At 38.1% G+C, this 13,984-nt stretch overlaps 1 protein-coding gene across 2 annotated transcripts in view; it reads right to left on the bottom strand.

The window, feature by feature from the left end:
• Positions 1-395: 395 nt before the first annotated feature.
• The window catches only part of OTUD7A (OTU deubiquitinase 7A), a 70,740-nt gene continuing 57,151 nt past the window's right edge, over positions 396-13,984 (bottom strand). For both annotated transcript variants that reach the window (XM_020784739.3, XM_020784737.3), the window contains one exon: positions 396-13,516. In XM_020784739.3, coding sequence (XP_020640398.1) covers positions 12,095-13,516 — 1,422 coding nt within the window. In that variant the 3' untranslated portion in view covers positions 396-12,094. The remainder of the gene's footprint in view (positions 13,517-13,984) is intronic.

Below are 13,984 nucleotides of genomic sequence, written 5' to 3'. Positions count from 1 at the left end.
GGTTACTTACAGTTGCTATGTTTAAAAAAAAAGGGGGGGGGAAACCAAATATTTTCAACAGAACAGAAACAGCTTTATGACTCTCAGGGGTCTGCTCTAGACCACAACCTTCAACCTCAATGCTTTGATAATTCTGCTGTTTACAACTGCTAACTCTCAATTCCAGTCTACTCGACAAGCTTCCATCTCTCCCTCTCCGAAGCACTCTCTTCTTCACCACTGCAGAGTAACTGGCTCTCAATTCTGAGTGATAACTACTAATACTGTAGTGGAGTTCCACTGGCATACCAACCATACTAAAACATTTTAAACTGTTCTACGATAAATACTGTGAAGAATGATATATAAATATACTGTATGGGACAGTATTGCATATGAATTCAGGCAAACAGGTATTTTACAAATAAGTTATTTTTATTGAATTGTTATCAGAGCTTCCCCCATTTCAAACAATAGAGAAGGCAATCACACATATTACAGAGCTATCAGTAACTTGTAGAGGTCTTTCATGAAAGAAATTAATTACAGTTTTATAAAAACGGTGACAGTATGTAACCGGCGGCGGGGGGGGGGGGGATTTGAAACAAAAGCCAGATTTAATAACTATTGCAAAAATCTGGTTTAGTGCTTTCATATTTTACAAAACATCAATCCAACTGCTAAAAACATTTTCTTGCACATCTTCTCAATCAAAGAATGGAATGTATAAAAATACTTAATTTCAACTGGAAAGAAGATTGCACATAGAAAAAAAATTCAAGGACACACATACCCCATGAGAAAAGAAACATTCTCTACCTGTCCTTGCTATTCAGTGTTTTTGCTTCTTGTAACATTTCTTTTACAAGTAGCTTAAAACACTTTGACCTGAATCCAAAGAACTGCAGGAGCAATTTCACATGCACTTTGAAGGTCTGGACTTGAGTTTCTCAGACATCAATCACCTTGTGATGCTTCATGGCAAATGTCTTTAGAATTTGAGAGGAGTTTCAGAAGCAGTGTATTTTAAAACAAATCAACACAATGAAACAACAACGATTCAGTTTCACTCAGGCACGTATGTTGGTTTTAAGAGGATGGATCAAGACCTCAGTTTGTCTTCACGCAGCCTCTTGCATTTTTCTGCTTGGCATGGGAGAGAGAGCTTCACTTCTACCCAGCTGAAAGAGGAAGCAGGCAAGATGCCAGCAGAGATCAGCTCCTTTGGCCCTCCCTCTGGTGAGCCCCTCCCCTTGTCTACTGTGTGGGTAGGAAGATGACCACTACAGAATTATCAGAGTATCTGCATAAATCTGGGCCACATGTATTTTTCAAGGGCTCAAGGCATTGACTCTGACCAAGGGCACATTCTGAAGGTAGACAACTCTCCTTTCGATGAAAAGATGTCTTTGCTCTTCACCGAGGATTATTTCTTACGTTTTTTGAAATTAGACTCACCTTGGAACAAACTTCATATTAACTTAGAAATAGAAATCGCACATACAGTTGTTTTGCAAACCACACCTGTATCTAAAGGGTTGTGGAAATGTGATAAGCGAACTACAACGTATGCACTGTTTTGGTCATAGCAAGACATGTAAGGCAAGTTCCACAAGAATTGTTGGAGACAAAGGCTGAAATCCAGCAGTGTAACCTATGCCATGTGAACCTGACAATGTCATCAGCTGCAGTAGAACTTTTGGCATTTAAAAGGTTTCTGATTCTTCCCCCTAAAGGTAATGAGACTCCTATCAGATCCCTTTTGTTATGGAGAAGCCATTATAGCTTAAGATGGGGGAGGGGGGTCTTTAATTTCTAAAATCACTGCTGTGAGGATGACTGAGGTGATGGTGATTTTTCAGAATCTACGATATGCCTCCATCTCATGGTCACCAACAGCTTCTCCCTGATGAAAGGGATTCCAAGGGAACTTCACAATTAGAAGGGCATTGGAAATCTTTTGCATTTCCAAGAAAACGTTGTGGCTAATTACAGCATCAACCTTATGTTATTTAAGTTATTCTGCTGGATTTCAACCTATCTGCTAATAACAGATGGCTCTATCAGCTAATAACAGGCACATGAATTCAGGCATGGAGGTTGGATTCCCCAAGGACAACAATGGTCCTCAACAAGGACGCAGGAGTATCCTAAGCCTTACTCGCAGGATGCCCACGGATGCTGTCCTGTCTAGCTTCCCTGGTGATAGTCCTGCTTTGTTCTCTCACTTTTTCATTCTCCTTTCATATTTAGCATTAGCTACTGTCCCAGAAGTTCTCTCTACCTTTAGCTGGGATGCTCTAACATCATAACACAATACTTATATTAGCAACTTAGTTTTAATTGCATTGATTCCAAGAGGAAACCTGACAGCTAACTTGTTGAAGGGGCTTTGGGAATTGTAGTATCTACGCAATGTCTGTGAAACTCAATTGCATTATCTCAGACATCACTGATTTCTGCAAAGAAATTACAGTCACCAAGACTGAACCAGCTGACAGCAGATATATAATTTTCAAACTGAGGAAGTACATGTGCTCTTGAGTGACTTCCAGAGACAATTTCAGCAAGAGGTATAGCATCAGACTACTTTTCTAATTTACTTTGGATGGCAGTGTAAATATTAGAAAGGGATCACTGGGCCTAAAAAAATTTAATACATGTGGCTCTTCTGGTGTTCCGGCAACCGTCCACATGGGGCCATATTCACTTTGTTCAAAAACGTTTATAAGATGATGACAGAATCTAAGATTAAAGGGAGCTTTTATAATGAGATTCTAAAAACTGAACAGGGATACGTATCTAAAATGATATGTTACATGTCATGTCTAGAGTGCATCTTGCCTGAAGAGGCAAGCCCCCTGCCTCCATTAAAACTCCTCGTTGCCACAGGTCCTCCATTATCTACCTAATTATTATGAGCCCCTTCAGTTCTCTTTCCTTTCATTGAAGGTTCCAGCTGCTCTGACAGGCATGAAAGATCTGTGGGTTTCAAAACCATTTGCCTTTAAACAAAACACAATAAAGTGGACTGAACTGTAATATATAATTAGCCAAACTGTAAGCTGTCTCTAGAAATTTATACAGCAGCATCACAGCCCCCCAATAAAGTTTTAACGTTGGTGAGATCACACTGCTGTAGCTCAACAGAGATGGCCCAAAAGCATATGCACAGCAGTCATTTGTACTTTACCTCCTATCTTCCACATTTTCTGGTGACAGGCTCTGAAAGATGACCCAGTACAAGCTACCTCAAATTCCAGTGCTGCCATTGATCACTTGGAATTTAAAAAGGAAAGTGTGGAAATGGGGAGATTTGTTATCTACTGAATACCAGAAGTAGCAAAAGGAGACCAAAACATAAACTAAATCACAAGCAAATGTAACCATTTCCAAATTTCAGCTTTTTGTGATCTTAAGGAATCCGGGAATATGGATTATACTCCTTTTCTACTTATCTATGGTTTCTACACATAATTAACTGAAATTTTACCACTGAAACTTGAATTCCAGATTTATAACCATTTACAAAATTTACTGTTGTCAAAGAAATAGTTAATATTCCTCATGATTTAACAGCAACATCTGAATTTCTGTACAAGACAATATATCAGTAGAACTTGATGAATACAATCATTAATACTGCCTAAGAGAAATACTTTTGTTTCATTCCACAAATACAGTCCTATATTTCCCTTTCTTTGTGATAGAAGAAATGTTAATGTTTGTTTTCTCCAGGTATCCTCCCTGCTTCCACTTTTTCTTTTTTCAGTAATCTTGTGGTGAGATTTGCAAGCAAATCTTTTTCAATGAATCTGTATTGTTGTGGAGGAAATGCATGTGGAGTCATTCAGAAAGCTACCTGCTCCATGGAGCTTTGTTGTAGAAATTGAGCAGATAAAATGAATAACTAAGATTGAAGAAATGATTGATTTTACAGTGATATGATACAATTCTCCTGGAGAATTGTATTAAAGGATGTCCACGTCCTTTAATTTTATTTTTTTTTACTACTAAAAGATAGTTGCAGGCTTTGAAAAAGTCTGCAAATTCTCTTCACACAGAGAGGATCTGGAATGAAACAATGTGCATGCTATATGTAATATGAATCTATCCAACATATTTAAGGGATAATCCAACAACCCTTTTCACAATGGGGCTGGGAACAGAAGTGATTTCGTTCTATGTTGTTTTGTCTTGGCAAAGTCACGTTAAAAGTCTCCCATAAATTATATGACAAAAATGTCTTATAAAAGATTGCATACAGAAATAAAAAGGGGATGAAGTGTATTTGTACCAAAATATACAGACCACAATATAAAGCTTTTCGATAAAAATCATTCTGTATTCCAACCGTCAAGAGATATTGGCATACATCGATAAAGAGCATTCAAAATGTATTGTAACATTTACAAAGCTTTCTTCACTAGATTAGTACTACCACACTTCCCACATCAACCTACTAAAATGACAATAACTCTATAATAAAGGCGCAAAATATTGCTTTGTAGCATATTTTGAAAATAATATAAAAATAATTTCTGTATTATAATTTAAACTTGGCTTGGAAAATTCCAACATAATACAGCATTTTATGTCTACAAACAGAACACATTTACAAATACCTTTCTTTAGGGGATTTTTGTTTTTTAAAAAAATGTAATATACTACTCCTTTCTTTGTTTAAAAAAAGAACAATCATGTACACAGAAAAGCAAATGTGCAAACAAGTCACTGAAGTCATTTAAATTCTATACCATGTTCTATCCGGCAATACAGTAATTCTACATGATTTGCCATACCTTCAAATGAAAAATAGCACAGTTTAGGTTGCAAAAGGTTTAAACGTGGCCTGAGCTGAAAAGCCACTTACAATCAAGGTCAGCTATTATTTTTCCTCTCTTGCTGTCATCAAAAGAACATGCACATGTCGTTAGAAGGGAAGGTATAAATTCCCCACCTCACAATATAAATAATTCTTTCATGATACAGTTAACTGGATCCAGTGGAGCTTCAGGTCACAGACATTGAAATCAGTGAGACCTAGTTTAGTCAGTCCCACTCAAGTTAAAACTACTCTAAGTATGACTCTGTCGAATCAAACTCCTTATGCATACTTTTAATCCACATTATACATTTTTGGAAATAAATATGTACCGTACATATGCATATTTTTGGGTGGGGACCTATTAAAATGCATGACTGCCATCTAACTTCAATGAGCAAAGAACTTTGTACAAAGGATAAATTATATCATTACAGGGTCTTCTGTTTTGAACACTAATTTCTTTCCCCTGTATTAAGTGTGCCATGGCTTGTCATTATTTCAATCCAATGATCAGCACAGCAATGCCATGACAACAGTGACAAGAAGGTTAAAAACATCAAGCTGCTTACGCTTGAGTAATAACATAGCAAGTAGCAACAATGATGATTAAAAACAAGAAATGCAGACTTCTTGTGTCATTCCTATGAAAACATCCTTTCAAATTTGGATCAAACATTCAACAAAATGTAAGTTTTGGAGAATGGACCCACAATTTATTCCTTTATGAATAAATTATACAAATTGAATAGATTTGCACAGATTCTCTTCATTTGCCTGATTTATTATTCAAATTTAAATTTTGCATAAATAACTCTGGATTTTCCAGTCACAGTGTGTGGCATAGAGTTATACAGCCTTCTCTCTGACTTTTGAACTTTTAGCAGGTATTGCCAGTACACTTTCAAGTATATCTTTGTTCCCTAAAGGTGAAGGGGGAGGGGAGCAAATATTCTTATCAAGGCGAACTGTGTACCTAACACCACATTTCACACAATTATCTTGCACAAAATTGCACCACAGAGAGGGGCCTTGGTGATTAATTTGGAAAAGTCCATGCCTCTTATAAGCATTCTGCGTGTCCTTCACTCATCTGATGATTAAATTTCTTATTTATACTGAGCAACTATTTTTCAGGGAGAGAGATTCATGCAAATTTGCAAGCATAGAGAATTCAGCTCACCAGGAATATTGGTGGGGTGGGGAAGGGCAGTGTGCAAACTGAACAGAGCATTTTGCCTGGACAGTTTCTGATCTTTCTTTCTTTTTTTTTTTGCTACTCATTTTAATGAAAGACATGTCTTTGCTCACCAGTCATCTTATAACATAGAAAAGGTATGTGCCTCTTTTCAACGTAAGAGGAGCACAGAGCTGGACATACCGCCCATTTTACTGGACATAAGGCATGCATTATCTGTATCATATTAGTACTGGTAAGTCCTTTCCTAAAGGCATGATTTAAACTGAAATGGATTGCTGCTGAGTTTAATGAACGTTTAATTAGAGCAAGGCGTTTGCACTGTCTTTGGATTTCAGAACAGAAAGAAAATACCCTGCCCTTGATTTGAAAGAACAACGAGGACCTTGGAGTAATGCAGCAGCAGCAGAGAGAACTCCTGCTACCAAGCCTTAAAGTTTGCTTGCAGTGCTTACGGACATCTGCGAATTTTCTGCAGACCTGCTTAAACCCACCCACAACACACAACACAAGTTATCTGTAAACACAAATATATCACAATTTATGCATTCATTAGCCCTTTTTAAATACTTCTTTTAAACGCGTGACTACAAAGTGTGGGAATGCTTATGTAGTATATATAAGCTATTTTCTCAATAATCTTTAGCACAGACTTTTTGTTCCACAGAAGAGCAAACATTTTGCATATTTTCTTGTCTTTGAACAAGTTTTGGATTAGTAGTTCGAACAATTTAAGTAAAACAGCCTTCTTTCCCAAGCATATATTTTTCCTGATGCCTATTAGTAATACATAGGTATACATTATGTTTACCATAAAGCATTTTTATTTGCAAAAACATCACTTCCCTCCAGAACAATTAGCACATTACACATTACATTCAACTGCTGTTCCATGTTTTGTACTTCCAATGCACCTTAGAATGGGCACAGTCCTGTGGAAGACCTTTTGCACAAGTCCCCTATCAGTTTGCCTGAGCCCTGATGGGCTGTTCTGTGGCTCCTATTCAATTCTATCGAGGTTCTGTAGATTCCCTCAAGAATATCTGCCTATGTTTTGCTTTAATAGAGCCTATGAAACACCATACCTACAAACAAAATTTGTCTTTGCACAGCCCTGCTTTCCTGACTTATAATTACCCTCCCACAAACCCATAGCCCTTTATATACTGAATTGTCTACAATATATATCCCCTATCAAGTGATCAACCCACAAATCACTGGCACAAGCAAAAAAAAAAATGCAAGGCTGATTGAAGGGGAAAGGGGAAGAGAGAATATGAATAAGAGGAAGTTCAAGCAAAATAAATTGGCTTTCAAAATTAAAGGACAACAAAAATATCTCAAGAACAGAAAATTCTACCTATACTTAGTTCATGATGTTGACAACTATACAGTTTTCTCTGATTCCGCCTCTAAGGAACAATAAACCTATCTACTAGAAGAGACAGAGAGGAGCAATGTCTAGAAATGCAGATGGTATGAATGCTCACAACTCCCAATTCCCTTGTCCTTGGCAGGGCCATTTAACAATGAATGCATGAGCCACCAGATCATTGCCTTAGGCCATCTTCTAGCTGATCCTTACTGTGGTGGTTCAGCATAATGATCAGCAATGCTAACTGAGTAGAGTTGTACACAACTTAACGACTAAACAACAACAACAAACTTACCCTGAGTTGGGACCCCACAGGTTTGACCAAGAACTATATATCTGAGCCTAACATATGGTATATGTCTGGATTTCAATGCTTTATTCAGGCACAGAAAGCAATGGGTATGCATCACTGTTCTCTACAACTGGCTAGGTATAGCATGAATATTGGAAAATTGACCTTCAACCCTTTTATGGCCAAAAAAGTAATATCTTCTGACTCTCCACTTCAACCCCATACCTCAGCAAGTTCTAACTCTATCAACCAAGAATGGAACTGGCCTTGGCCTCATGCCTATCTTCCATAGATGAAGTGGAAGGAGTGGTCCTTAAAGCCACATTTTTTTTCTGAGATGCTCTGCTGTTTAACTACATTCTCCTTAGCCTTGCCTTAAGACTTTGTTTGCATGGTGCTACCACATATAAACGCAGATATTTCAATGATTATGCCTGAAGCTAGAATCAGATTAAAGCAAGGCTGCCACTGCACAGTTTAGGTTGCTACTGATTTCAACAGATAATCAGGGCACTTGATAGTCTATTTCAAGGCAGAAGTAATCTTCAGCAAGTTTTTTCTTCAAAATGATATAGTAGAAAGATGTTCAGCTCTGCTCTCCTGATGAGAACCGCTTTATTTAAAAAATAGTATACCACCTTGTGAAAATTATTTTGCAAAAAAGCTTTTCATCCAAGATACACTGTACTTGAACCAAAAGGGAAGCAAAAATTATTAATAGTAAATTCCTCATGTCTACTTTCAGCTAAAGAAGTATTCATAGGAATATGAAAAGCTATTCCTACACTAATATATTAGTAATCACTACTATTTGCTTTCTCCAAACTCTTTTTCAAAATTTTCTTGATTTTTCTCTCTGTAACAAATACAATCACAGGTAACTCCATCTGATACCACAGATTTCTTTGGCCAAAGAAATATAAGGAGCAATTGCCACAACTAACCTCAAATATTTTCAAGACACTGCAGTACTGCTCAAAACTGTAACATCCAAGACACTTATGTGTGAATCACATCTAAGGTAACAGGAAGTCGGATTTACCCAGCAGTTGCCCACCCAGTTGGTTTTGCACCTTGATTCTAAAGTGGAAGCACAGACAGGGCAAGGGAAGAGTCTTTCCAGAAGGAAGGAAGGTGCCCCTTTCCTCTGCTTTGAACTAAGTGGCAAAGCTGGAGACTGCAATGCCAGGCAATGCTAATAACAGCTGACCCACTTTCCTGGAATGACTTCCCATAACTGGACAGGGACCAGCTGAGTTGTAGCATTCCTGTACACACCCTTGTAAGATCATATAGGAGAGTGCCCTTAAGTGTGGTAAAACTACTTCATGGGGTAGGGGTGGATACTAGTTTAGAAAGACCACAAATTTTGTAACATTCCCAGAGATACAGAAACTACAAGCCTGGATTCATGAAGAGCTATCGCCTGATAATAGTCATAAGACTAATATCACCTTGGGGAGGCCTTGCTTAGAAAAGTATAAAAATATTTTAAGAAAATAATAAATAAACAAAGGTACTACATTGAAATTCTTCTTCAGAGGTAAGGAGGAGCAGGTATCGCTTCATTTTGTATTTAGGCAGGACTTCATGGTGGTCCCCACTACAGTTGATTTCAGTGTGAGATGAAGAATTGCAAAACTAAGACAATTACTATGTATTCCAGGTGGTTAAAATGAAGGGCAAAATATGAAGTGAGGAATAGTCATGAGTGATTTTTCCTTCAAGTTTTTATTATGTATAGAAATTAAAAGGCAGTGCCCTAAATACAGGGCATTCCTAGTGAAGAGCTTTCTTAATAAAAAGAAAGCCCATCTTGAGGGGTTCAAGTATATTCATTCATTCATTCATTCATTCATTCATTCATTCATTCATTCATTCATTTCATTCCATTTATATACTGCCCAATTAACGCAAGCACTACTCTGGACGGTTTAAAAGATTAAAACTTTAAAACCCTCAAAAAAACAAAAAGAGTTGGTTATCAGGAGACTAACATATTGTATTACTTCCTCCTTCTCCTTTCATCAGGCCTGACAGGGTCCATAGCAATGCAGTTAATGATGGTGAATAAATTGAAACTGATCCAAATCAGAGAACTACAAAACTGCTGATTGTGGGAGTGACAGATGACATTGGAGGACTTTTCAATATGGCAGGCATATTAGTCCTTGGTGGGCCTTTCTGTTTTTAAGTTTCTGTGTATTCTTTTTATATCTAGGCAGAGTACACATATAAAAGGGAGAGGCCCTTTTTTTCTGGATAATCCTATTTGGTGTTTACACAGGCAGCAAATGGATTGCAAGGAAAAGAAACAGAGAGGAGGAGGAAAGCAAAAAATTGTCTCTGTTCATTCATGCCAGCTCCTAATGAGATGGAAGTACTGTGGATGTGAGCCGCCTCTGTCCAGATAACAAGTTTCAATGAATTCTGTATGAGGCAGCACTCACCCTGAAAGGCCAGATCTACACATTAGGTGTCCTTCTGAACTCTGTGCTGTATGTGGAGTTATAGGTGGCAGTGATGCCTAACAGTGCCTTTTATCAACGTAAGCTGTATCACTTATTTCTGTGATCTTATATTTATGTGATAAAACTTGCCTCAGTTCTTCATGTTTTGGTTAGGCCCAGAGTTGACTACTACAATGTGCTGCATGTGGTGCTGGCTTTGAAGACGGTTTGTGAACTTCCTCTGGCACAGTCGTGGCAGTCTGTGTCACTGTAATATGATCCAGACATTAAAACCACATTACACTGATTCTGTAAATGCTGCATTAGCTGTCTATTACCTTATGGGCCAAATTTGTGGTGGTGACATATTACCTTTCAAAGCCCGTCACATTCTATGATCAGGTTACTTGAAAGACTGCTTATGTTCATATCATTAAGGTCAACGGCCAAGGCTGTGCTCATATGGCCCCAAGGAACGAACTTAGGCTTGCTAAGACAAGACTTCTTCAACACTGTCTCTAAATTTATGAAACTTCTTCCCTCTCTGTCTTCCAGGCAAGCACTAGGAACATATTAATTTCAGACTACATTTAATCAGATTAACTTTGAGTTTAATCCTACTGGCCCTAGGGTTTTGTTTTTTGTTTTTTCACATCTTGGCTGGCAAAAGTGGTCCAAATGTATTCATCATTTCATTCAAGTATATTTGCAATTTGTATCATTTTTCCTACTCAACACTTCTGTGTTGTTACCATTATTATTGCTATATGTTTTTAACTGATTTTACTCTTTATTGCATGCTAACTTGCTAAAGTAGCACATTTTGAAATGGGACTGAAATATTTTTAAATGAACAAATAAATAAATAAATAGATTAGCATTACACTTAAGCAGTATTGGAACCATGCAAAGACAATTCCAGAAACTGGGGATTATTCAGTTTATTTGACTGGTTTCCAAGTCCATTGTGAACACTCTCATCTTAATTTGAGTCTTTGCCGTATCATTTAATTTGAACTTCGATTTAACACTTTTTAATTTCTAGCATTCATTGTGGAAGGCCAAAAAGTGTGTGCTAATGTATGTGCAAATTTACAGCATCCACTTTCCCTTTTCTGCAGAGGAATTAACTCCACATTTGGATCAATGAATAATAAAGATGCAAAGTTTTGACAGCATACATCAACCTGTTGTTTTCAACAAGCAGAGCCATTAAACTGGTCAAAACTGTCAAGACAATGATATGGTCAATGAGATACAGAATGCCCTGCTGTGCAATGTGCATTAAACAGCTGAGGAACAACATGTCTGGCAATTTATGGCTGCAGTTGTTTCCCTGCTCCTCTGTCAAACTGCTTATTTTCAAATATTAGAGATAAAGCCTCATCTTAAAACTAAATGCCCCCTTTCTTTAACTAAAAATTGGCCAGTTTGAGGATGGCCTTTTCATGAATCCAGATCTTCATTTGTGTATCTGTGGAGAAACAGTAACACTAAAATAATATATATGCTTATAGCAAAGATGTCAGTATGTCAGTATGCAAAATTACTATTCTTTCCCCCTTTAAAAAAAGAGGGCAACTATGAAAAGTTAAATTTCTTTAACTGCAATGGCTCTATAGAATGAGGCAGACACAATCTTAATACAACACCAGATCTCCAGTTATTATGACTTTTTCCCTATCTTTCTACTACCTGAGTGATGTCAGTGTAAATTCAGGCACCATTAGTAAAATTTTGACCACACGTACACATAGCACTGACAAAGGAGTAAACAACCTTTCAGCTTACCAGTGTATGTAAAAAAGACAACCACAAAATGGAAAATAATAAACCCTTTATGATAAATTATCCTTGTTTTTTCATCGCTAGACTTTTCTATCCACAGATTCCCTTTTCCTTCCTCCTCTAATCCACTGTCATTTACTTATGTAAGGAAATTGAGGAAATAGTCTTGGAAAGAGCTCCACTGTCTTTAATGCCGGTGGCCTTTATTTTCTCGCTCCCGGCATTTCAGTTCCTCTTTGTAGCAATAGGAGCAATAGTTTTCAGTCTCTGGGCGGCCATAGAAGGAGCAATTCTCTTTCTTGCAGCGATTTTGCTGGAGAGAATACATTGGGCAAACTGTGCTCCTGCCTCGATTTTTATCATTGTTTAACCAGGTCTGAGGTGCCTCTTCATCAGCATATTCTAAGCAGTCTCTAATGTCACTGGTATTAAACCCATTGGTATATGTTTGCGACTTGTGGTCCGTAGGCATGGCATAGGACAGTGACTCCACTGTGTTGACAGTACGAATGCCTGCTATCCGGGCTGGGCTATAACTCTGTGAAGACAATGACCGATTCTGCTGGGGATATGTGGCACATGTTTTTAAGGTGCCAACTACTGGCTTATAAGTATCATCTTGGAAGCTTGATGGTTTAGCATTGACATCATGCAAATGGATGACACTCTGCCTTTGAACAGGGGGTGTATGGCTATAGTGGGCAGATACTGGAATGGGTACACTTTTCTTGGCACCATTACTGGGTGATGAAAATGACCCTGGTATGGGACTACTGCGGTCTTTAAACTTTAAAACCAGTTGAGTTGTATGGCTTTGAGGCAAGACTGGTGATGCCCTTCCCTGAGGAGATGATTCCAGCTTCTCTTTTGAGTATGCTTCTTGTTCTAGTTTCCTACATGAGGACCCACTGAGGGTAGCCTTCTTCTCTGCTTCTTTCCTCTTCTGCTCCTGTTCAGCACTAAAGCGCTCCTGGGCACTAGTCAAGTAATATCCAATCATCTCCTCATGGAACTGATGTCGATGGCTGGTTAGGAGAAGGCCAGCAAAAATGAACTTGCGTTCCCCTTGCATGGCAGCTCTCAAAATGTTGAGGCTCAGCTTCACATCAGTACTGTATTTCCATGGATCTGACTGCTTATCTGAAGGGGATTTAGAATTCATTTTTTCAACAGGGGAGACACTTGCCTTCTCTGTGGGAGAGGGAGTCTTTTCAGAAGGGGAAGTGCTTGCAGACTGTCCAGATTCCTCTTTGCTTCCTTTGCGGAACTTGGACTTCTTCTCCTTCACCTTCTCAATGATCTCCCCATTTTTGCCATTTCCTGAATTTGCTCTGCTCATTTTGCCATGCACTAGTCCTCCAAGCCCACCCATATTCTTCTTTAGCTTGATGCCTAGTGTTTTACTGAAACTCCCAAGTTTGTTAGCAACCGAGTCGGCTCGATTTTTTTCTTTATCCTTCCTTTGTTTTTCCTTCTCCTTCCCATTTCTGCCATTATTGCCATTAGAATTACTACAGATGGAATCTCTGTCGGAGTCCATGGAATCAGCAAGAGATTGAACATCCTCTCCTGCTGATGCAGTAGGAGATTCTGGCTGAGCAAGAGGAGCCTATTAGGAGAAGCAAGTAACAATTAGAAATGATTGGCATTCTTACACAACAGTTTGCCTCTATGAGAGGCAAATATGGTACTATAGATATTTCAGGATGTTAACATTTGAAAAATGAGAGAGCTATTAAAAGCACTGCTCCACAAACTAGATTAATAGACTGATAGACAAAGACAAGAATGTTAATTAACAAGCAATCTGATCTTTGGAGGACATTTTCTAGATCTTGGTTTCCAGTAAAGTGGCTTGCCAAATTTCTCATTGAAGTGGTCTTTCAAGAAATTTTTTGAAATTAGAGCTGATACACAATGTAAATGCCCGAATGCATACAAGATGGTGACAACTGAAAAGGAAAATAGTGAAGAAATTTTGGACAGGTTTTTATATATGAAACCTCAGAGGCCAATGTGGCATGAGGTTAGAGAGAATCAATATGTTCCTCATTATAACTCTCTGAGAACTGATTCA

This window comes from Pogona vitticeps, chromosome 12 (assembly GCF_051106095.1).
Source record: "Pogona vitticeps strain Pit_001003342236 chromosome 12, PviZW2.1, whole genome shotgun sequence".
Lineage (NCBI taxonomy): Eukaryota > Metazoa > Chordata > Lepidosauria > Squamata > Agamidae > Pogona > Pogona vitticeps.
The sequence above is the reverse complement of the archived record's forward strand: the minus strand, read 5'-3'. Positions and strand labels throughout refer to the sequence as shown.